The sequence below is a fragment of the Pseudopipra pipra genome, chromosome 28 (assembly GCF_036250125.1).
Source record: "Pseudopipra pipra isolate bDixPip1 chromosome 28, bDixPip1.hap1, whole genome shotgun sequence".
Classification (NCBI taxonomy): domain Eukaryota; kingdom Metazoa; phylum Chordata; class Aves; order Passeriformes; family Pipridae; genus Pseudopipra; species Pseudopipra pipra.
The window spans coordinates 4,194,075-4,213,605 of record NC_087576.1 but is presented as its reverse complement, the minus strand read 5'-3'; the positions used below and the strand labels follow the sequence as shown (position 1 = coordinate 4,213,605).

At 59.1% G+C, this 19,531-nt stretch overlaps 3 protein-coding genes and 1 long non-coding RNA gene across 9 annotated transcripts in view; 2 read left to right on the top strand and 2 right to left on the bottom strand.

The window, feature by feature from the left end:
- The window catches only part of PRNP (prion protein (Kanno blood group)), an 88,711-nt gene that overhangs the window by 15,872 nt on the left and 53,308 nt on the right, over nt 1–19,531 (bottom strand). The gene's annotated exons all lie outside the window — the stretch shown is intronic.
- Nucleotides 281–6,494, top strand: LOC135403630 (uncharacterized). 2 transcript variants are annotated; one of them, XR_010425447.1, is made up of 3 exons: nt 281–634; nt 2,417–2,483; nt 3,359–6,494. It is a non-coding gene; the product is annotated as an uncharacterized LOC135403630 (long non-coding RNA). The 2 variants fall into 2 exon arrangements; XR_010425446.1 differs by lacking the exon at nt 281–634 and adding an exon at nt 1,784–1,871.
- PROM2 (prominin 2) lies at nt 1,873–8,997 on the bottom strand. Its single transcript, XM_064637818.1, has 22 exons — nt 8,953–8,997; nt 8,627–8,829; nt 8,412–8,532; nt 8,150–8,213; nt 7,979–8,068; nt 7,676–7,875; nt 7,071–7,145; nt 6,928–6,991; nt 6,654–6,813; nt 6,087–6,239; nt 5,619–5,742; nt 4,977–5,068; nt 4,808–4,892; nt 4,540–4,686; nt 4,364–4,435; nt 4,177–4,269; nt 4,024–4,077; nt 3,592–3,672; nt 3,343–3,411; nt 3,100–3,189; nt 2,451–2,557; nt 1,873–2,341 (listed from the first exon to the last, which is right to left on the bottom strand). The coding sequence occupies exons 2-22, from the start codon at nt 8,764–8,766 to the stop codon at nt 2,278–2,280; spliced, it is 2,145 nt and encodes a 714-aa protein (XP_064493888.1). The 5' UTR covers nt 8,767–8,829; nt 8,953–8,997; the 3' UTR covers nt 1,873–2,277.
- DUSP11 (dual specificity phosphatase 11) lies at nt 12,936–19,239 on the top strand. Of its 5 annotated transcripts, XM_064638167.1 has the most exons (10): nt 12,984–13,080; nt 13,576–13,651; nt 14,653–14,784; nt 15,268–15,391; nt 15,991–16,051; nt 16,343–16,389; nt 16,566–16,641; nt 17,183–17,311; nt 18,342–18,387; nt 18,461–19,239. In XM_064638167.1, exons 1-10 carry the CDS (start codon nt 13,046–13,048, stop codon nt 18,989–18,991), a joined length of 1,257 nt encoding a protein of 418 aa, XP_064494237.1. In that variant the 5' UTR covers nt 12,984–13,045; the 3' UTR covers nt 18,992–19,239. The 5 variants fall into 5 exon arrangements, with proteins under 5 accessions (XP_064494238.1, XP_064494241.1, XP_064494240.1 ...); XM_064638168.1 differs by lacking the exon at nt 18,342–18,387 and having other exon boundaries at nt 12,936–13,168; nt 18,461–18,798; XM_064638169.1 differs by lacking the exon at nt 18,342–18,387 and having other exon boundaries at nt 12,985–13,080; nt 18,461–18,795.

The following is a 19,531-nucleotide window of genomic DNA, read 5'->3' as shown; positions in this document are numbered from 1 at the left end:
TTTTAGGAAGAAGAACCAGATGAATTCACTTTGTTTGTTTGTTGGCCTTGATGATCTCGAAGTTCTTTTCCAACCCAAACAACTCTGTGATTTTGTGATTTTTTTAATCAATGGATGAACTAAATAAATACTATTGCTTTTATGTTACTTAACATTTAAAGCAGATAATCCCTGTGCTCTTCTGCACCACAAAGTGGGTATTACTGTGTTTAAAATGTAACACTGCCATGGAGAGGAGCTTATAAAAACGAGGCAGACCTTTCCTTTTTAATTATCTCAGCCTTCAAAATACGTCAAGCTGGGAGCAGGAAAGTCAGGAATGTATTTCCTGATTGAATCCCAGGTATGAACATCACTTTTCCCCACCACCAACCCTCCTCTGACCACAAAATACTCTGTTTTAAAGCTGATTTTTGCACATGACGCCATCACATGTTTTCCAGATGGGCTGAGGGCATCCCTGGAGATGGGGGTTCCTGCAGAAATCCTCCCTCGGGCTTCAACTCCCTAAATCCCTTTGGAAAAAGCCTTTCCAACACTGACCTCTGCAGGAGAGGAACTGCCTAAAACCAGCTGACTCTGGGCAACAATAACCTAAATAATACATAAACCGTGTGTTTCCTGCTGGCTGTGGGTAGGAAGAGCCTTTTAATAATGCATAAAAATGGGGCACTTCTCTCTTGGTTGGCAAACAGAGACTATTTCGGGGAGGGAGATCCTGGGAAATCCTCGTTTGGTGGATCTGCAAACTCCTGTATGGATTTTGTAAATAATTTGCTGGTTGGACAAAGCAGTTTGAAACGAGGGGATGAAGGATATGAAAGAAAAGCAGGAATTTCATGCCATAAATGTATAAACTGGGAGGCAAAGCCCTGCCTGGGCTTCCCTGGGAGCAGGGGAAGAGCCCCCTGACCACGGCAAGGGGATGGAACGATGGATCTTTAAGGTCCCTTCCAACCCAAACCATTCCATGACTCCATGATTGAAAACACAGCAACCCCCCTTCACCTGCAGTTTTGCCCCTGAGTCCCCAGCACTAATTAAGCTCTAATTCAGCTGTAATCCTGAGGGCAGGAGAGCCCTGAGCCCTACGGTGGGAGGGGGTTTTGTGTGCTGGATCTTGGGGGGATGGAGTTGGGGGTCCCGTGGGCCACTACCAGGGGCTTGGCCCATTCACCTCCTCAGCCCCGGAGCCCCCTCGGCCCTGGAGTCTCCTTGGATCCAGCCCTGGAGCCCCCACCTCCATGTCACCCTCTCAGCCCTGGAGGCCCCTCGGCCCCAGAGCCCCCTCAGCCCTGAGACCCCCGTGGCCAGGGTAATTCCTCAGCCTTGGAGCCCCCATTCAGCCCCTGAGCCCCCTCAGCCCCTGATCCCCCTCAGTCCCTGAGACCCCTCAGCCATGGGCTCCCCTCATCCCCAGAGCCCACTCAGCCCCAAAGCACCTCCAACCCCGGAGCCCCCTTGGCCCTGGGCCCCCCCAGACGCAACCCCAGCCCCGGAACCCCCTCAGCCCCAGAGGCCTCCTTGGCTGTCCCCCCCCTCAGCCTTGGAGCCCCCTCACCCCTGGAGCCCCTTGAGCCCCAGAGACCCCTCAGCCCTGGAGCCCCCTCAGCCCTGGAGCCCCCTCAGCCCTGGAGCCCCCTCAGTCCCGGAACGCTCCTCAGCCCCGGAGCCCCCCTTGGCTGTGGCCCCCCCTCAGCCCCAGAGTTCCCTTGGTCCCAGAGCCCTCTTGGCCCTGGAGCCCCGTGGCCCTGAAGCCCCCCTGGCTCCAGAAATTCCTCAGCCTCAGAACCCCCTCGGCCCCGGGGCCCCCTCAGAATGGTTCCCTGTGGAAAGCAGGAAGACGGAGGTTGTGAACAAAGGAATCAGTGGTGGGTTTGGCTGGGAAGGGCTTTAATGTGCCCCACAGTGCCCGGGGGTCTCGGGTGTGGGGAAGTGTTGTGGGGCAGTGGTGGGTGTCCATCCTTGGGGGTCTGTGAGGGGTGAGCTGGGGGTGAGAGAGAAATGGGGACCCTTCCCCTGCACCCTGGATCGTCCAGGCTCTGGGAGCATCCCTGAGGGGTGCTTAGACCCCGAAGGGTGCAGAGGAGGGACCCCAAACTCCACAGAGCACCCCTCAACAGGGAAGGATGTCACACCCGAAACAACACCAAGGAAGAGATGTCAGAGGGATCTGAAGCCCTGCAAGATGTCAGAGGGATTCAGAGCCCTGCAGTGGTTGGGCACAGGTTTGGTGGGAGCTCATGGGGTGTGAGGCACACTCAGCAGACCCCCATCCTACAGCTTGAGTGCCGTGACACGGGGGATGTGGAAGGGACAGGTCTCCTCTGAGCCCGTAGAGCTGCAAAGGAGAAGAAAGCATGGAGGGGGGGATCAAGGAGGAACTGAATTCCCCCTTCCCTCTGTCCTCCTACAGCCCACGGTGTGCCCACCCCGTGCCCACCACTCACATGAGCCGGTTGCGGATGGGGCGGAAGTGTTTGGTGAGTCTGATGGCAAAGATGATGTTGGGGATGAGAAAGAAGGTGCAGCAGCCCAGGCTGAACCAGAAGGCATTCTGCAAGGAGAGAGCACGGGGGTCCTGCTGAGCTGTGGGGAAGGGGCAGCCCCCAGGCTCTGGGGGAGCTTGGGCAGTCATGGAATCACAGGATATGCTGAGTTGGGAGGGACTCACAAGGACCATCAGTCCAACCCTCAGCCCTGCACAGGCCCACCCCCAAGAGTCACCCCCTGTGCCCCAGAGGATCATCCCAACCCTCCTGGAGCTCTGGCAGCCTTGGGGCTGTGCCCACTGCCCTGGGGAGCCTGGGCAGTGCCCAACCAGCCTCTGGGGGAAGAACCTTTGCCTGAGATCCAACCTGAGCCTGCCCTGACACAGCTCCAGCCATTCCCTGGCTGCTGTCCCTGGTCCCCCCAGAGCAGAGCTCAGTCCCTGCCCCTCCTCTGCCCCTGCCCAGGCAGTTGGAACTGCACTGAGGTCTCCCCTCAGTCTCCTCTCTCCAGCTGAACACACCAAGTGCCCTCAGTGTCCTCACACTGGCCCTTCCCCAGCCTGGTTTCAGGTCCCCTCTGGCCCCCCCAGAGGGATGGGATCCTTACCCAGGGGTCAGCGATGCGGTCACACAGGATGACCCTCCCATTGTCCAGGGCTGTGGCCAGGGGCTGGCACGAGGCCACGTCCTCCCTCAGCTGGAACAAGGGGTAGAGACAAGGCATAAGTGCTCTTCTGGCCCGGGGGGATGCATTTTGCTACCAAGGCTCAGCTCAAGGATTGCATGTGGGATCTGTGGGAGGGTCCTGGCCCCAAGAATCCCCCTGGGTTGAAGGGGAGCACTCACTCACCGTTTGCCCCACCCAGTTCAGGTACTGGGTGAAGTATCTCAGCTCCTTCCTCGTGAAGCAACCGATCTCCTGGGAAGGGGGAAGGCAGCGTGGAGGGACAGTGCCACGATTTCCAGCCCTGCTCCAACCACCTCTGGGCTAATGTCAGACTTGGAACAAGAGCTGGAAGCTTCAGGTGCTCCTTCCCCTCTTGCGCTCTTTCCTTCTGGAATTTTGTACCCCCTGAGGGCTCATCCAGCCCCGTCTCACCTGCCGCAGGATCTGCTGGGCTTGCACGGGCAGCCGGGCTTCCACCGAGGCCGTGGTGGCCAGTGTCCTCTTCACCCGCTCCTGGGGGGGCACAGCAAGAGCATCCTTAGAGCAGGGAGCAGCAGGATGGGTGCCCCAGGGTGCTGGGAGCAGGGCGTGCCAAGCTCTAAGCTGGGTCCAGTTCCCAGAGGGCAGGGAAAGAGGGATGTGCCCCTGTTGCAGGGGGATTTCTGATTTGCAGCAGCAAATCTAATCACCAAAGGAGATTGATCCTCCCTGGATGGTGTTTTTCCTGGCTCTCCCATCACCCTGTAACTGGTGTTTTTCCTGGCTCTCCCATCACCCTGTAACTGGGTTTTTTGGGGGATACTGGCAGACAGGACCCACAGGGCACCACATATTTTTTGGAGCTGGAAGAAGGCGTGGAAGTACCTTGAGATGTGGTGCCAAGCGGGAGAGGAACTGGACGCTTTCCCCCAGCTTTGCCTGTGGGACAGTGAGGTGAGAAGGATGAAAAAGCCTTCAAAGGGACACCACTGGGCAGTGCCAGTGGTACCACAAGCCACCAGCCCGGCACAGACTCACCACCAAAGCCTCCTGTGACTGCACTGTGGAGTTTTGCATCTGCCACAGGGCTCGGGCCTCGGCTCCCAGCCGTCCTGCCACCGTGCTGTTCCTCTGCGGGGGACAGTGGGGTGAGGACACCCCCATGGGCACAGAGGGATCCCCCAAGGGCATGGAGAGATTCCCCACCACCCACCCTGCTGCTCACCTGCATTTTCTGCAGCCCCTCGAGGTTCCTGGCCAAGCCAGGCAGGCTGGTCTGCACCAAGGGGTTTTTCATCTGAGAGAAAACAGAGTCGGTGGCTGCCCAAAATCCAAACCTGGAGGACTGTCCCGGTATGGGGCTGCATCCTGCTCCCTGCAGAGGGATCCAGCTCCCCTCACCTCCTCCTGGAAGCGCCCATAGTCCACCTCGTCCAGGCCGCTGCGGGCGAAGGTCTCCAGGTCCTGCCTGCCCTCGCTGCGCAGGAGCCGCACGTCCCCCAGGTGGGCAGTGAAGTCTCCCAGGCGTTTTTGGAAGTCAGCCGTGTACTGTGAGGGTTGGACAAGGGGTCCTGCAGGGCTGAGGCCAGGCACCTCCATCCCAGTAACCCCAGTAAAGCTCCTGCATCCCTGAGCCGTTACCAGCAGCTCTGGCTGGTGCTGCCCTCACCTTGGGGGTTTTCAGGTGCTCATCCAGGTCGTAGGACCTGTCGAGCTGCAGCACCTCCCACAGCCCTGCACCGCTCTTGCAGTCCCTGGAAGGCAAAGGGGTGTTGGCAGCATGATCCCAAATTTGCCCTGGATGTGCAGGGACAGGGGTGGGCTCTTGCAGCACCCACCGGTATGTGGCACTGAGGTTGGAGTCCCTCCTCAGGTTGAGCTGGCGGGTGAGGTTCATGGATGGAGGGAGATTCCCAGGGGTGTCAATGAACTGGGCCAAACAGGAGGAAAGAGAGGGTCAGGGTCAGGCACAGGCATTCCCAGCAATGATTCTGGGGGTGCTCTGCCCTCACAGTTGTGTCCTGAGGTACCTCATCCCATCCAGAACTAATCTTGCCTTTATTTGTACGGTCCCCCCTGCAGAGACTCACCCAGTGTGTTCAGAGGGAAAGCAGTGGACAGCCCTGTGCTGGGACCTGCCTGCATGTGTCCAGCCATGGGATGAGTCCTGATCCCATCCTCAATCCCCCAACCCCTCTCTCAGCACCATCACACCATGTGCCAGCCCCAAGCACCCCAGAGATCCCCAAGGACCAGGGAACAGGGATCCCACAGGTAGCAAATAAACAGCCTGAAGGAATTTCCCTGCTGCTGATGCAAATCCAGGGACATCATCCTAAACTTAATCTTCTGGTCTAGGATGGGGCTTTTCCAGTCAGGTTTAGTGGGAGGATTAGTGGGAGGACAAAGAGTGTTTGGAGGCATTTTGGAGCACACAAGCAGAGATTTATGTGGCGACAGGTGCATGTGTGGCCACCCACCTTATAAATCTCCTGGTTGACCCAATTCCTGCAAACCAGAGTCTGGATGTTGCCCCCAACCAGGAAGGTGGCGAAAACGAGGAGGATGAGGAGCCAGGAGAACAGGAAAGCCAGGCCCACGCCGCTGCAGGAGGGAGAGGAGGGGGTGGGTCTGCAGCCCCGAGAGGGCAGGACAGGGGCTTGCAGGGACCTGCCCGTCCAGCTGCAGCCCTGGGGCTCCTTCCCGAGCCCGGGCACGCTGGGCTGGGAAGGGCCCTGGGAGTGGGGTGTGCCAGGCAGCGGGGCCAGGGCACAGGAGCTGCCAGCTCCCAGGGAGGAGCCGCTTCTCCCACTCCTCCCGGCGCAGGCGGTGGCATCAAAAGCCTTTCCACTGGGCTGCCTCCCAGTTCCTCCCTGGGCTTTGCCCTCCTGGGTTTTTTTGGGGGGATGAGATGGAACAGTCCCTTTGGGACACAGGGGGATGCTTACACCAGGAGGAACTTGGCACCAGCCTCTCCTCGGCACTCGTAGTCACTCGGGTCCTCACGCTTGGAAAGCCCGTAGGCTCCCAGAGCCATTCCCATCACGTTGCAGGCAAGGATGAGGAGGATGATGGAGCACAGCACCGTGCCCGCGATCCACCTGGGGGCAGAGCAGCAGGGCACAGCCTCGAGAGAGTATCCTGTCTGTTTAATCCTGAGAACCAGCTGAGGAACAGCTTTGTATCACAAGACCACTACGTAAAGGAGAGTAAGGTGCATCACTTCAGAAAAGGAAGGGCAGCACTCAATGTGCTTGATAAACAACGACTTCAAAGTCTCTAAATCCATTAACTTGATGTTACCACAGTTCAGTTTAGCAGCACGTTGAGTGTAATATTTCTCAAAGTTGCTTCAAGTTGTTAGTTTGTGTTCGTGTTTGTGTTGTGTCTGGCTGAGATGGAGCTCATTTCCCCACAGCCCTCATATACGGGGCTGAGGCACCAGCTGGGGCTCAGCAGGGCTCAGCACCCACCCCTGCTGCCCCCCTGCCCCCCTCCCTGCTCCCCAGAGTCACCTGTAGTGCTCGAAGCGCTCCACCTCCCGCAGGTAGGGCCGGCTCCGCTCCTCCGCCGTCACCAGGGCTTTGCTGGCGGGCCGGGTGTAGTCGGGGAGGGGGAAGCTGTCAGCGATGGATTGCACCTTCTGTGCAGTGTGGGACAGCTCCTCCCGCAGATCTGCGGGGCCAAGGCTGTGCTGGAGGCGTGGATGGTTCCCTCATCCCACCCTGTGCCCCCTCAAATCAGGGGTCGCCCCTTGGAGGGTGTCCCTGGTCCGACCACCTCACTCACCCTGGATGACCTGTGCCATCCTCTCCACGGCCAGCTCCGGGATGGAGTTGAAGGTGCCATTGCCCTGCAAGGAAAGAGAGGGTGCTGAGCTGGAGCTGCGTGTGGGCACTGGACCCCCCTGCTCCACCCTGAGCCCCCCAAACCTGGCGAATCATCTCCTCAAAGTCGCTTCGGGGCAGCCCAGCCATGGCCTTCAAAACCTTCTCCACCGACGGCACCTTGGGGTGGAAGAATCACAGAATCACAGAATTACAGAGGCTGGAAAAGACCTCTGAGCTCATCGAGTCCAACCTGTGACCCAACCCCACCTTGTGCCCCCCACCATGTCACTGATGCCACATCCAGGCTCTGCTCAAACCCCTCCAGGGATGGGGACTCCCCCCCTCCCTGGGCAGCCCATTCCAAGGGCTGATCCCTCTCTCTGGGAAGAACTTCTTCCCCAGGGCCAACCTAAACCTGCCCTGGGGCAGCTCCAGGCTGTGCCCTCTTGTCCCACTGCTGGTTCCTGGGAGCAGAGCCCGACCCCCCCACGGCTCCCCCCTCCTGGCAGGGAGTTGCAGAGAGTGAGAAGGTCTCCCCTGAGCCTCCTCCTGTCCAGGCTGAGCCCCCCCAGCTCCCTCAGCTGCTCCTCACAGCACTTGTGCTCCACACCCTTCCCCAGCCTCGTTGCCCTTCTCTGGACACGAGGCAGACAAGAAGGAACCCGTGAGCCCCGGGGAGGTGGTGGGTGCCCATCGCCCCGTCCCACCTTGCCGTAGTCAGCGCCCAGCTGCAGGCTCTGTGCCCTGCCCAGGGCGCTGGCGCAGGAGGTGCAGCGGGGATCGTCGAGCAGCGCGACCACCCGGCCCCGCCGCTCCCGCAGCGCCGGTTCCAGCTCGGCCCGCGCTGCCGCCAGCGCCCGCGAGGTCCCGTCAAGAATCTGTAAATGGTGCAGCGAGGTCTGTAGGTCTTAAAGAGAAAGCCCAGGGCTAGTTCACGCTGCTCCGGAGGCTCGGCCACCCCGGCTCCCCCTTCGAGGCCGGGCCCCGGCGGAGCCGCGCTCCGGCCGTACCTGCAGCCCTGTCCTGCAGGTCTGAGAGCGCCGCGTAGGTCATGGCCTTGAGCTGTGTGTGGATGGAGAGCCCCACGCTCCGGCTGAGGCCTGCAAGGCACCGGGAGCCGCGTCAGCATCCCCGTGGGAAGCTCGGGATGCGCCCTCCCCAGTGCCCGGTGAGGCGCTTACCACCCAAATCGGAGATTATCTGCTTGCGGGGCACCTCGAACTTGTCCACCACCATCTGCACGCCCTGCCGGGAGAGAGGAGCCGCTCAGCCCGGGGGGAGCAGCCGCGGGGAGGGGAGGAAGCCCCGCGTTGGCCATTCAAAACGCATTTTCAGATACAGCCACGTCACCTCCTCTCGCCTTCCAAACCATCTTCCCTGAGGGAAATGCGGCCACCTCCGGGCAGCGCCCTGTGCCCGGGGCGAGGCCGCCTGGGGACCCACCTGGGGGACGTTGGCGAGGTGCTGCCGCAGCGTGCGCAGGGTGGTCGGCACAGCCCCCAGCCCCGGCTCCATCTGCCCCTTGACCCGCTGGCTGGTGACAAAGGCGCAGGTGACGCTGATCCTGCCGGGGATGAGCGGGCGGTCACGGGGCTGCCCCGCGGGACACGGTCACCCCCCACCCAACACAAGTTCACGGGGCGTTCCGAGGGACTCACAGGATGACGAGGGAGGTGAAGGACAGGCAGGCCAGCAGGCAGTGCCGCCGGCAGCCCAGCGAGCGCCGGTGGGCGCGGAGGCGGCCCCCGCAGCGCCGGCGGCTCCGGCAGTAGCAGAAGCACATCCCGGCCACCGGCATGGCCACGGTGAAGAGCAGGGCCACGGCTGCACAGACCACATAGCCCAGCTCGTACTGCACCACCTGAGTGATGGGAGAGTCTCATCAGTACTGGGACACCAAGTTTGGGGTGCTCTGTGCACCCACATGCCCTGTCCCAGGTGGATAACACTCCCATGGGATCCCCTGCCCCACATCCCGGCTCACCTGCGATGTCCGCACTGATCCGGGGTCATTCAGGGCTGCCCGGAGCAACTCTGCAAAATAAATCATGGCACTGGTGAAATAGGTCCCACCCGATGCTCCCCCAACCTTCCCGGGGCAGCAGCACCAGGACGGAGGCAGAGTCCTCCTCCGTGGAGTGGCTCAGAACCCCTGGAGCAGCTCCGGACATGGAAAAAACCCTGGGATCCTGGCACTTGCAGCAGTGGGATCTCGGCATGCACAGCAGTGGGATCCTGGCACCCACAGCAGTGGGATCCTGGCACCCACAGCAGTGGGATCCTGGCACCACAGCAGTGGGATCTTGGCACGCACAGTGGGGGTATCCTGGCACCCACAGCGGGGGGATCCCAGCACCCACAGCGGGGGGATCCCAGCACCCACAGCAGTGGGATCCCAGCACCTCCAGCAGTGGGATCCCGGCTCCCCGGGCTCAGGACTCACCCGTGGGCAGGGGGTTCTGCTGGATGAGGTCCAGGCAGCGCCGGACGAGCCCATAGAGGGGGTCGAGCGGGCTGGGCACGCGGTGCAGCGCCGGCACCCGGATCTCGGCGTGGCGGTCGGTGAAGCGCAGGACGGTGGCAGGGCCGGCGGGGTGACACTGCTGGGTGCCCGCGGGGTGCAGCAGTGCCCAGGCCACCAGCAGCGCCCGGGCCAGCAGTAGCCCTGCCGCCCGCATGGCTCCGGCGGCGAGAGGAGAGAGCCGGGGGGCTCCGTCAGCCTGCGAGCGGGCGGAGGGGCATTCCCAGCTCCTGGACGGCTCTCCCCAGGCACGGCTCCTGCCCCGGGAAACCTGCCTGACGGGTCGGCCGCCGCGCACAGCCCAGACGCTGCCGTGGCTTGTTCCCCCGATGGGCTCCCCGGGGCGGCTGGGCTTGGCGAGGCTGCGTGGAGGCGTCTCCCAAACCATCCCGGGCCTGTTTCGCAACCCCCCCGGCATCCCTGAGTCACCGTCGAGGGGTCCCCCTCTGTCCTGCCCCTCCCTCCTTTCCCAAAACTGGTGGCAAAGAGGGGTGGGGGGTGGTGAACCCTGCGTGCCTGGGCTGGAGGGTGATTGTCCCTGTCACAGACACATTGGAAGGAGGGATTTGGGCATCCCTTCGGGGGTGAAAAAGCCCTTGTGGGGGGATCCTCATCTGTGGGTGGGGTCCCTGTGTGGCAGAATCACCCTTTGGAAAAGCATCCCGAGACCTGGGGTAGCAACAAGATGGGAAAACGGGGGGGAACACATGGAAAGGGATGCTGGGCCCCAGCTGGCAATGCCCACTCGCTGGCCAGGTGTGAGATGAGTTTTCCAGGCTCAGCCGGTCCCTGTCCCACACCCCGAGGCAGCCACAGCTCCTTCCCAGGGCCGGCTCCTGCTCCTCGGCCGAGCAATAATTACAGGCTTGGCTGGAAAAGCAGGAGGCTCAACCTGATCTCCTGTGGGGGGGGAGCAGCCCCCCTGTGCCCAGACGGCCCCGGGGCACCCCCGGAGCCGGGACCCTGCTCGGTCGGGCGGGTCCAACCGGCCCTTCCCGGCGTGGATGCTAATCCCTGTGCTTCCCCTCCCTCTGGAAAAGGGGCTCTGCTGGAGGTGCCGGCAGGGTTTTTCCAGGCTGGGCACAGGAAGCTGCTTCCCACCACCCTATTGGGAGTAGGGTGCTGAGGACTGGAAAATCCTGCCCTGGCTGGGCTGGGTCCCCATCCCGGGACAAAATTCCCAGGGTCAGGAAAGCCTGGGATCTTAGCATGGTACATTCATATGCGTGTCTGTGCACGGCAAAGGAGCCTCGGCTGCCCACAGTGGGGTGGGGATGGGGATACCAGTGATGATTTCCCATTCCCAACACAATTTCCCACTCCCATGACGATTTGCCAGTCCCACCATGATTCCCATGCCCATGATGATTTCCCATTCCCACCATGATTTCCCATTCCCACCATGATTTCCAATCTCCACCATGACTTACCATTCCAACCATGATTTCCCATTCTCACCATAATTTCCCATTCCCATGATGATTTTCCATCTCCACCCTGATTTCCCATTCCCATGATGGTTTCCCATTGCTGATGGGATGGGGGATGCTGGTACTGGAGCTGTGGGTACTGGGAATGGGGTGGAGATGCAGGTTCCAGGGATGCTGGTGGCAGGATGGGGTAGGGGATGCTGACACTGGGAGTGCCAGTACCAGCAAGGGGTGGGGATGACAGTACTGGGATCGAGTCAGGGATGGTGGTACCAGTGCTGGTGCAGGGTGGAGATGCCAGTCCTGGGGTTGTGATGCCGGTGTTGGGGTGAACTGGGGTGCTGGGACCGGGACAGTGGTGCTGGTACTGGGGTGGTGGTGTTGGTATGGGGCAGTGATGCTGGTTCTGGAGTGGTGGTGCTGGTGCTGGTTCTGGGGTGGTGACACTGGTACCGGGACAGTGACATTGATACTGGGGTGATGATGCTGGCACTGGAACCGAGATGCTGGTACAAGTTCTGGAGCAGTGATGCTGATTCTGGTACTGGAATGGTGATGGTGGTACTGGGGCACTGATGCTGGTTCTGGTACTGGGCAGGTGACAGTGGTCCTGGTTCTGGTTCTGGGCCATTGATGCTGGTTCTGGGCCGGTGATGCTGGTCCTGGTCCCAGTCCCAGTCCTGGTCCTGGTTCTGGTTCTGGCAATTCCCACTCACTGGCCAGGTGTGAGATGAGTTTTCCAGGCTCAGCCAGCCCCTGTCCCATGTACCGTGGCAGCCACAGCTCTTTCCCAGGGTTGGCTCCTGCTCCTCAGCCGAGCACTAATTACAGGCTTGGCTGGAAAAGCAGGAGGTCTTGGTGCCAGCCCTATCCTGGTCCTGGTCCTGATCTTGGTTCTGGTCCCGCTCCTCGTCCAGGTCCTGTTCCCTGTCCCGCTCCCTGTCCCTGTCCCTGTCCCTGTCCCTGTCCCTCTCCCTGTCCCTGTCTCGCTCCCTCTCCCTCTCCCTGTCCCGTTCCCGCTCCCTCTCCCTCTCCCTGTCCCTCTCCGTCTCCCTCTCCCTCTCCCTGTCCCTGTCCCCGTCCCTCTCCCTGTCCCTGTCCCTCTCCCTGTCCCTCTCCGTCTCCCTCTCCCTGTCCCTCTCCGTCTCCCTCTCCCTGTCCCCGTCCCTCTCCGTCTCCCTCTCCCTGTTCCCGTCCCTCTCCCTGTCCCTCTCCGCCTCCCTCTCCCTGTCCCTCTCCGTCTCCCTCTCCCTCTCCCTGTCCCTGTCCCTCTCCCTCTCTCTGTCCCTCTCCCTGTCCCTCTCTGTCTCCCTCTCCCTGTCCCTGTCCCTCTCCCTCTCCCTGTCCCTCTCCCTTTCCCTGTCCCTGTCCCTGTCCCTCTCCCTGTCTCTGTCCCTCTCCCTCTCCCTCTCCCTGTCCCTCTCCCTCTCTCTGTCCCTGTCCCTCTCCCTGTCCCTGTCCCTCTCTCTCTCCCTCTCCCTGTCCCTGTCCCTGTCCCTGTCCCTGTCCCTGTCCCTCTCCCTGTCTCTGTCCCTCTCCCTGTCCCTCTCCCTGTCCCTGTCCCTGTCCCTGTCCCTGTCCCTCTCCCTGTCCCTGTCCCTCTCTCTCTCCCTCTCCCTGTCCCTGTCCCTGTCCCTGTCCCTGTCCCTGTCCCTGTCCCTCTCCCTGTCCCTGTCCCTCTCTCTCTCCCTCTCCCTGTCCCTGTCCCTGTCCCTGTCCCTGTCCCTGTCCCTGTCCCTCTCCCTCTCCCTGTCCCTGTCCCTCTCCCTGTCCCTCTCCCTCTCCCTGTCCCTGTCCCTGTCCCTGTCCCTGTCCCTCTCCCTGTCCCTGTCCCTCTCTCTCTCCCTCTCCCTGTCCCTGTCCCTGTCCCTGTCCCTGTCCCTGTCCCTCTCCCTTTCCCGCCGCTGTCGTTCCCACCGTGACCGCTAGGCGGCGTCAGAGCCCCGCAGGGCCGCGGGGGGCGTGGTCTCACCGCCTGTGGGCGTGTTCTTCCGTCTGTGGGCCACGATCTGTGGGCGTGGTCTCATAGCTATGGGCGCGGCCTTCAGCGTGGGCGTGGCCTTGCTGTCCTCGCGGGGCCGGGGCGGAAGCGGAAGTGACGCGCGGGGCGCGGCGCCATCGCTGTCATGGCGGGCAGGGGGGCCGCCCGCGTCCCCGAGCGGTGAGTGCGGCCCTGCCCGACCCGGCCCGGCCCTGACCCACCGCGGTGGCCACGTCACTGGGAGTCGTGGGCGAGGGAGGGGAGAGGGGTGAGGGTCTGCGGGACATGGGGGTTTAAGGGTCCGCGGGCGTGTGAGGGTCGCTGGGTCTGGAAGGGTTTGGGGTCCCGGGCAGGGAGAGTTGGAGGGTCTCGGACCAGGGGGGGTTGAGAGTCCTCGGGCCAGGGGGAGTTTGGGGGTCCCGGATTTGAAGGTCGGGGCAGTTTGAGGGTCCTGGGCCTGAGGGGGTCTGAGGGTCCCCAAGCCTGAGGGCGTTTGAGGTTCTCAGAGCAGGGTTTGGGGGTCCTGGGCCTGGGGGTTTGAGGGTCCTGGGGCCAGGGGAGGGTTTGAGGGTCTCCAGACCTGGGATATGTTTGAGGGTCCCCAGTGCAGAGGGTTTTGAGGGTCCCGGGCCTGGGGTCTCTCCCTCAGTTTAACCCCCCCGTGCCCGGATCCAGGTGGACAGACTACATCCCCCTGGGCAGGAGGATGCCAGGAACCCGCTTCATTGCCTTCAAGGTGCCCCTGAAGAAGGTGAGGGATCCCCAGGGGTCTGGGGGGGCATTAGGGTGGGAAAGAGCCCTGGGAAAGGGGCACTTTGTGGAGATTCAGGGAGTGAATTCCTGATGAACACAGTGCCAGAGCCACATCTGGGGAGTGGGGGCTGTGAGGGGTCCCTGTGGCACAACAGACCCACCTGAAACACACCCAGGGGTGAGTCCAGGGGCGTCCCAGAGCTCGTGGTGGGGAGCAGGGCTGGGTGTTCACCTGGCACAGGGGGGAGAGTCGGGCTGGGGAGCTGGGAGGGCTCAGCCTGGAGAAAAGGAGGCTCAGGGGGGACCTTCTGGCTCTGCAACCCCCTGACAGGAGGGGGGAGCCGGGGGGGGTCGGGCTCTGCTCCCAGGGAACAAGGGACAGGAGGAGAGGGAACGGCCTCAGGCTGTGCCAGGGGAGGGTCAGGTTGGACATCAGAGAAATTCCTTTATGGAAAGGATTGGTTAAACACTGGAACTGCCCAGGGAGGTGGTGGAGTCCCCACCCCTGGAGGTGCCCAGGGAAGGCCTGGATGTGGCACTCCATGCTCTGGGCTGGGGGGGATCAGTCACAGGGTGGATTTGATGATCTTGGAGGGCTTTTCCAGCCTCAGTAATTCTGAGATTCCATGGGTCTGAGCTGAAGGACCTGGTTTACAGCTGCCACCAAACAGCACCTTCGGTGTCTGGGGGTGTCTCTCACCGTGGTTCTGCCTCAGGGGAAGTTTTTGGTGACTTTTGGAAGCCCACAGCTGAGCTGTCCCAAAGCCCAGCCCTACCCATGGCAGAGGTGCAGCTGGATGAGCTTTAAGGTCCCTCCCAACCCAACTCCTTCCCTGATGCCATGATTGGACCCAGTAACTCTGTGTCCACCTGCCTCAGCCTCTGCTCCTTCCCCGAGTCCTTCTCCCTCGTCTCCTGGAGTTCTGGAGCAGGAAATTCTTCCCGCCCCTCACACACACTCCAATTTAATGTCTGCTCTGAAACATGATTTCCCCTCAGAGTTTTGACAGGAATCTCCTTCCAGAGGAGAGGTTTTCCCCTCGTGACCTCATCAGGAAAGTCAGGGAGAGGAAGGAGGAGCTGGGGCTGATCATCGACCTCACCTACACCAGGCGCTACTATGGGCCAGAGGTGAGTCTGGGAGGGCTGGGAACGGGCAGGATTTGCTTCCAGGAGGAGAACTGGAAGAGTGTGAGGCACTGGAATCTCTGACAGGGGATGAGATGAACCATTGCAGCCCCATGGGGGTCTTTGTCCTTGCTCAAGTACCACGCTGGGTTCTCCAACCCCAGACCAACCAGCACAAGTTTGAGGATACCCTGAAGCTGCTTTTATGGGATCTCCTGATTGCAAACAGCTCTGAGTGTGTGGATAATTGTGTGGAAAAGTGTTCCAGCCTCTCTGTGTGCCCTCCCCAGGGAGGAAAGAGAGGCAGAAAAAATAATATGGAATTTTGGTGCTATGTCAAAGGAGTGAAACAGAGCTTTTCTTACCTAAAACTGTGTTACTGCTCTTTTAGGCTCAGTTGAAAATTTCATTTTCTGGATTCTGGTTCATTAATAATAAAAAAATCCTTATGCTCTTTCTGGAAATTATGGACTGTGCTTCTTGCAGGAGCTCCCAGCCACACTCTGCTACTCGAAGATCCTGACCATGGGCCACGAAATCCCAAACAAACAGACCATTTTCCAGTTCAAATGTGTGGTAAAGAAGTTTCTGAATGACAACAAAGACAATGGTGAGTGTGGGTTTCTGGTGTTCTGGTACTGGGATGGGCCAGGGGTGTTTTAAGGAACAGTAGGAATTTCTTTTCCTTCCCTTGGCACGGGAATGTCAAGGCAGCAGGTTGGGTTTGTTTTAGGGATGGAATTCCTGTCGTCCCTGATAATCCAGGCCAGGTTGGACAGGGCTTGGAGCAACTTGAGACAGTGGTAGGTGTCCCTGCCCCTGTCAGGGACTGGCACTGGAGGGGCTTTAAAGTCCTTTCCAGCCCAAACCATTCCATGATTCTGGGATAATTGGGCAGTGAGTGGAACTTTAATTGAGTTTGAGTCATGGGACTGTAGCAGAAGTAAGGAGTTCTATCAGGGCTGCTAGTTAGACATAATAGACATAAATAAAGTTAGACATAATAAATACAGTTAGTAAGAGAAGGTAAAAGTAAATATTAATAAATAAATTAAACATAATTAGACATAAAATATCGTGATGTAATATTGTGTGTGCCCACTTCTGTGTAGTTTATTTGTGTCTGATGGAGGATTAATGCAGAGGGGCTTGTTTGGGGGGGATTTTGGGGAAAAGACACTTAAATATCCTCTGATTTGTGTGTTACAGACAAACTCATTGGGGTTCACTGCACCCATGGCTTGAACAGGACTGGATACCTGGTGTGCAGGTGAGTTGTCCTTATCACAGGGGGTTAAGTGGTGACATTTCCAGGAGGAAATAATGCCAAGGAAATAGAGTCAAGTGATCTGTGTATCCCAGACTTCTGTAGATTTTCACTTTTTATTAGGGACACTTTTTATTCCAATTTCAGCACAGCAGATGCTGATACTCCAGTCTGGCATGTAAATAAAAGCTCTGCAAACCTCCCAGTTCCTTCTTCTGTTTGAATCATCACCAACCTGTGGATGTTTTCCTCCTTAATTGTGTGTAATTAGGGTTTTCTTGCTGCTCTGCTCAGGTACCTGATTGATGTTGAAGGCATGGAGCCAAACGCTGCCATAGAGTGTAAGTGTGGGTTCTTGATTGGATGTGGGGTGTTTATTGGGATTTGGGATGGTCAGAAGGCTTGGGGTGGCCCCAGGGAGGGGAGCTGTGCTTGGTTGAAGGGGTTAAAATCCTTGTGAAGGGTTTTAACTGCTCTTCAGCCCCAAAGGTTGTAGCTCAGACCTGTCCCTCTCCAGTGTTCAACAAATCCCGAGGGCATCCCATAGAGAGAACCAACTACCTCCAGGATCTCAGGAACAGAGCTGGGAAAAAGTGAGTCCTGGTGTGTCCAGAAGTGAGTGATGGGCCCTGGGAATGCTGCTGGAAAGGAACAGGGGATAAACGTGGATGGCTCCAGGAAGGGAGGTGGGACAGGCCAGTGGGGAAGGTAGGAGAATGGGCAGGGAGAACAGGACATTGGGAATGGTTTAAAACTCACAGAGGGTGGGGTTAGATGGGATATTGGGAATGGATTCTTCCCTGGGAGGGTGGTGAGGGGCTGGGATGGAGTTCCCAGAGAAGCTGTGGCTGCCCCTGGATCCCTGGAAGTGCCCAAGGCCAGGTTGGAGCAGCCTGGGCTAGTGGAAGGTGTCCCTGCCCATGGCAGGGGGTGGCACTGGGTGGGCCTTAAGATCCCTTTCAACCCAAACCATTCTGGGATTCTGTGATGGCTTTAAGGATCCTTTCCTTTACTCTGCTTTCTTTCCTTGGCCCTTCCCTTTCCGGGTGAGCAGTGCCACAAAGGGTGGGTTTGGGTGTGGGGAGCTGATGTGGTCACTCAGTGGACACAGGAACACACGGAATTCTCTTTAAGGAAGTGTGGACTGAAGAGTTTGGGCTCAGGCCCCTTCAGAGAAAAAAGCAGTGCCCCAGCAAACCCCAGAAAGCAGATGGTCAAAGCCCACCCTCCTCGCTCGGCCCAGCCCCCCCTGGCAGTGCCCAGGTAGGTGTTTGTCCCTGCCCTCTGTGCCCTGAGCTGAGCAGGCACAGCCAACAGCTGCTCCCTCAGGTTTAAACACCCTGAACTGGACTTTTCCCGAGACCCACCCATTGCCTTCCCAGCTCTGAGGGGGGAAAAAACCTCTCTGAAAGTATTGTATCAGTGGTGAGGTTCTTGTGCCTGCAAAGCTCTGCCTCTGAGTGACATTCCTGTGCCTGTGGATGTGGAATGACATCACTGCCAGGGCTGGAGCTGGTTCTCAGTGGGGCTGGAATGTTCTCCTGCTGAGGCATTTAAAGGATTTTGGATCAGCAAGTGAGGCAGCTCCTCCCTGAGTGTGAAGTGGGGCCTCTCCCTGTTCCTGGGCTCAGCAGGGAAGGAGCTTCCCCTTGTCCTGGGGGGCAAATCCCAGCTGGGAGAGGTGTCCTCCCAGCTCCCACCTGTGTGGGAGCTCCAGCCCCACTGCAGGGACATGTGTGGAGCCAGGGGGCCTCCGAGGGGCTTGTCCAGCCCCACCCTGAGGGGCATGAAAAATGATCCCTGCTGAAAACTTCACTTGCTGTGGGAAATAAAGAGGTTTTTTTCCATTTCTCCCCCAATTTTCACCCCATTTCTTCCTGTTTTTCCTGTTTCCTCCCAGTTTTTCCTGTTTTCGCCCCATTTTCCCCTTTTCCTTTTGTTTTTCCCCCCATTTCACCCCATTTTTTCTCATTTTTTACCCCATTTCCCCCTGCTTTTTCCCGTTTTTTGTCAATTTGTCCCATTCCCCCCCCATTTTCACCTAGTTTTTTCCCTTTCACCCCATTTTATCCCAATTTTTCCCGTTTTCCCCCGTTTTCCCCCCATACCAGGCCCAGCAGGACTGGCGAGTTCTGGCCACGTGTCCCCACAGACTCATTTTACACCATTTTACACCAATTTTAACACTGTTTTTCCTATTTTTTCCCATTTCTGCCCCATTCTTTCCCATTTTCTCCCACTTTCACCCTGTTCCCCCCCATTTTCTCCCTTTTTCACTGCATTTTCCTTTGAGCTGGGCGTTCTCCCAGGATGTCCCACCTTTCAGGAAAAGGCACCAGGTAAGCCCAGAGGGGTTTCACAGCCCTCCTTTTTGGGGTTGATTTGGGCTGATTCCTGATTTTTTCCTTCCAGGAATGCTGGCAGTGCCAAGAGGAAGCACCAGCCCAGCCCCACGGCCCTGGCACAGCCCCTGGGTTTGGGACACGGGCAGGAGGCCCCGGAGCAGAGGAGGATGTGCAGCCTGGCCTCCAGGAACTGTTGGGTGTCACCCAAGGGACTCTCTTTCCCCCACCCCCAGAATTCCCAGAACTCCCAGAAGGCCACACCTGCCAGGAAGCGCCGGCACCGGCGCAGGAAACACGTGAGGACGGAGCAGGGAATGTCCTGACAGGGCCCAGGGAATGTCCTGACAGTGCCCAGGGAGTGCTGTGCTCCCAGGGAGTGCTGTGCTCCCAGGGAGTGCTGTGCTCCCAGGGAATGCTGTGCTCCGGGACAGCCCGTCCATGGACTCGTCTCTGCCCCGAGGGAGCGCCGGGATGGGGCTGGAACGGCTGGAACGAGGGGCTGGAACTGCCAGGAACTGCCAGCCCGGGGGTTGCTCAGCTCAGCAGGGCTCTGCTTTTTAATTTTTCTCTCTTTCCTCAACCCCCCCCCCCCCGATGATTTTATGGATCTCGCAGGAATTTTCTACTCTTACACTGTAACTCCACTCCCAGAGGGATGTGAGGAATAAACAAAGACTCAGAGCTGGGAGAATCCTAAAAGAACACCCCTTAACCTTCAACAGAAAGAGCTTTTCTTGGTTTCCTCGATATATGACAAGAAATAGGATTTGGCCTGAAAATATATGATTTTTCTTTCCCTCCTTTTCACTCATTTTTGCTGAAGTAAAATCCCTGCAGCGTGTAAAACCTGTGTGGAGCTGTGATTTCCCCCTGGGTGGACCTGAGGAGCTTGGAAGGCTGAGCCTGACTGGACTTGGGATTGTTAGGCCCGTTTTGGGGTGAGAAGGGCCAGTTTTGGGGTGGGAAAGGGGGTTTTGGGGTCAGAAGGGCGGTTTTGGGTGTGAGAACGGCTGGTTTTGGGGTGAGAAGGGCAGTTTTGGGGTGGGGACATCCAGCTTTGGGGTGGGAATGGCTGATTTTGGGGGCAGAAGGGCTGGTTTTAGAGTGGGAATGGCCAGTTTTGGGATCAGAAGGGCTG

Excerpts from the sequence above, each read along its gene's own strand:
- DUSP11 (XM_064638167.1), top strand. The coding sequence starts at position 13,046 with ATGGCGGGCAGGGGGGCCGCCCGCGTCCCCGAGCG. Across the intron at positions 13,081-13,575 it reads GCCGCCCGCGTCCCCGAGCG|GTGGACAGACTACATCCCCC; the intron begins GTGAGTGCGGCC and ends GCCCGGATCCAG. Across the intron at positions 13,652-14,652 it reads TCAAGGTGCCCCTGAAGAAG|AGTTTTGACAGGAATCTCCT; the intron begins GTGAGGGATCCC and ends ATTTCCCCTCAG.
- PROM2 (XM_064637818.1), bottom strand. The coding sequence starts at position 8,766 with ATGCCGGTGGCCGGGATGTGCTTCTGCTACTGCCGGAGCCGCCGGCGC. Across the intron at positions 7,146-7,675 it reads TGGGCGCTGACTACGGCAAG|GTGCCGTCGGTGGAGAAGGT; the intron begins GTGGGACGGGGC and ends TTCCACCCCAAG. Across the intron at positions 5,069-5,618 it reads TCAACCAGGAGATTTATAAG|TTCATTGACACCCCTGGGAA; the intron begins GTGGGTGGCCAC and ends TGTTTGGCCCAG.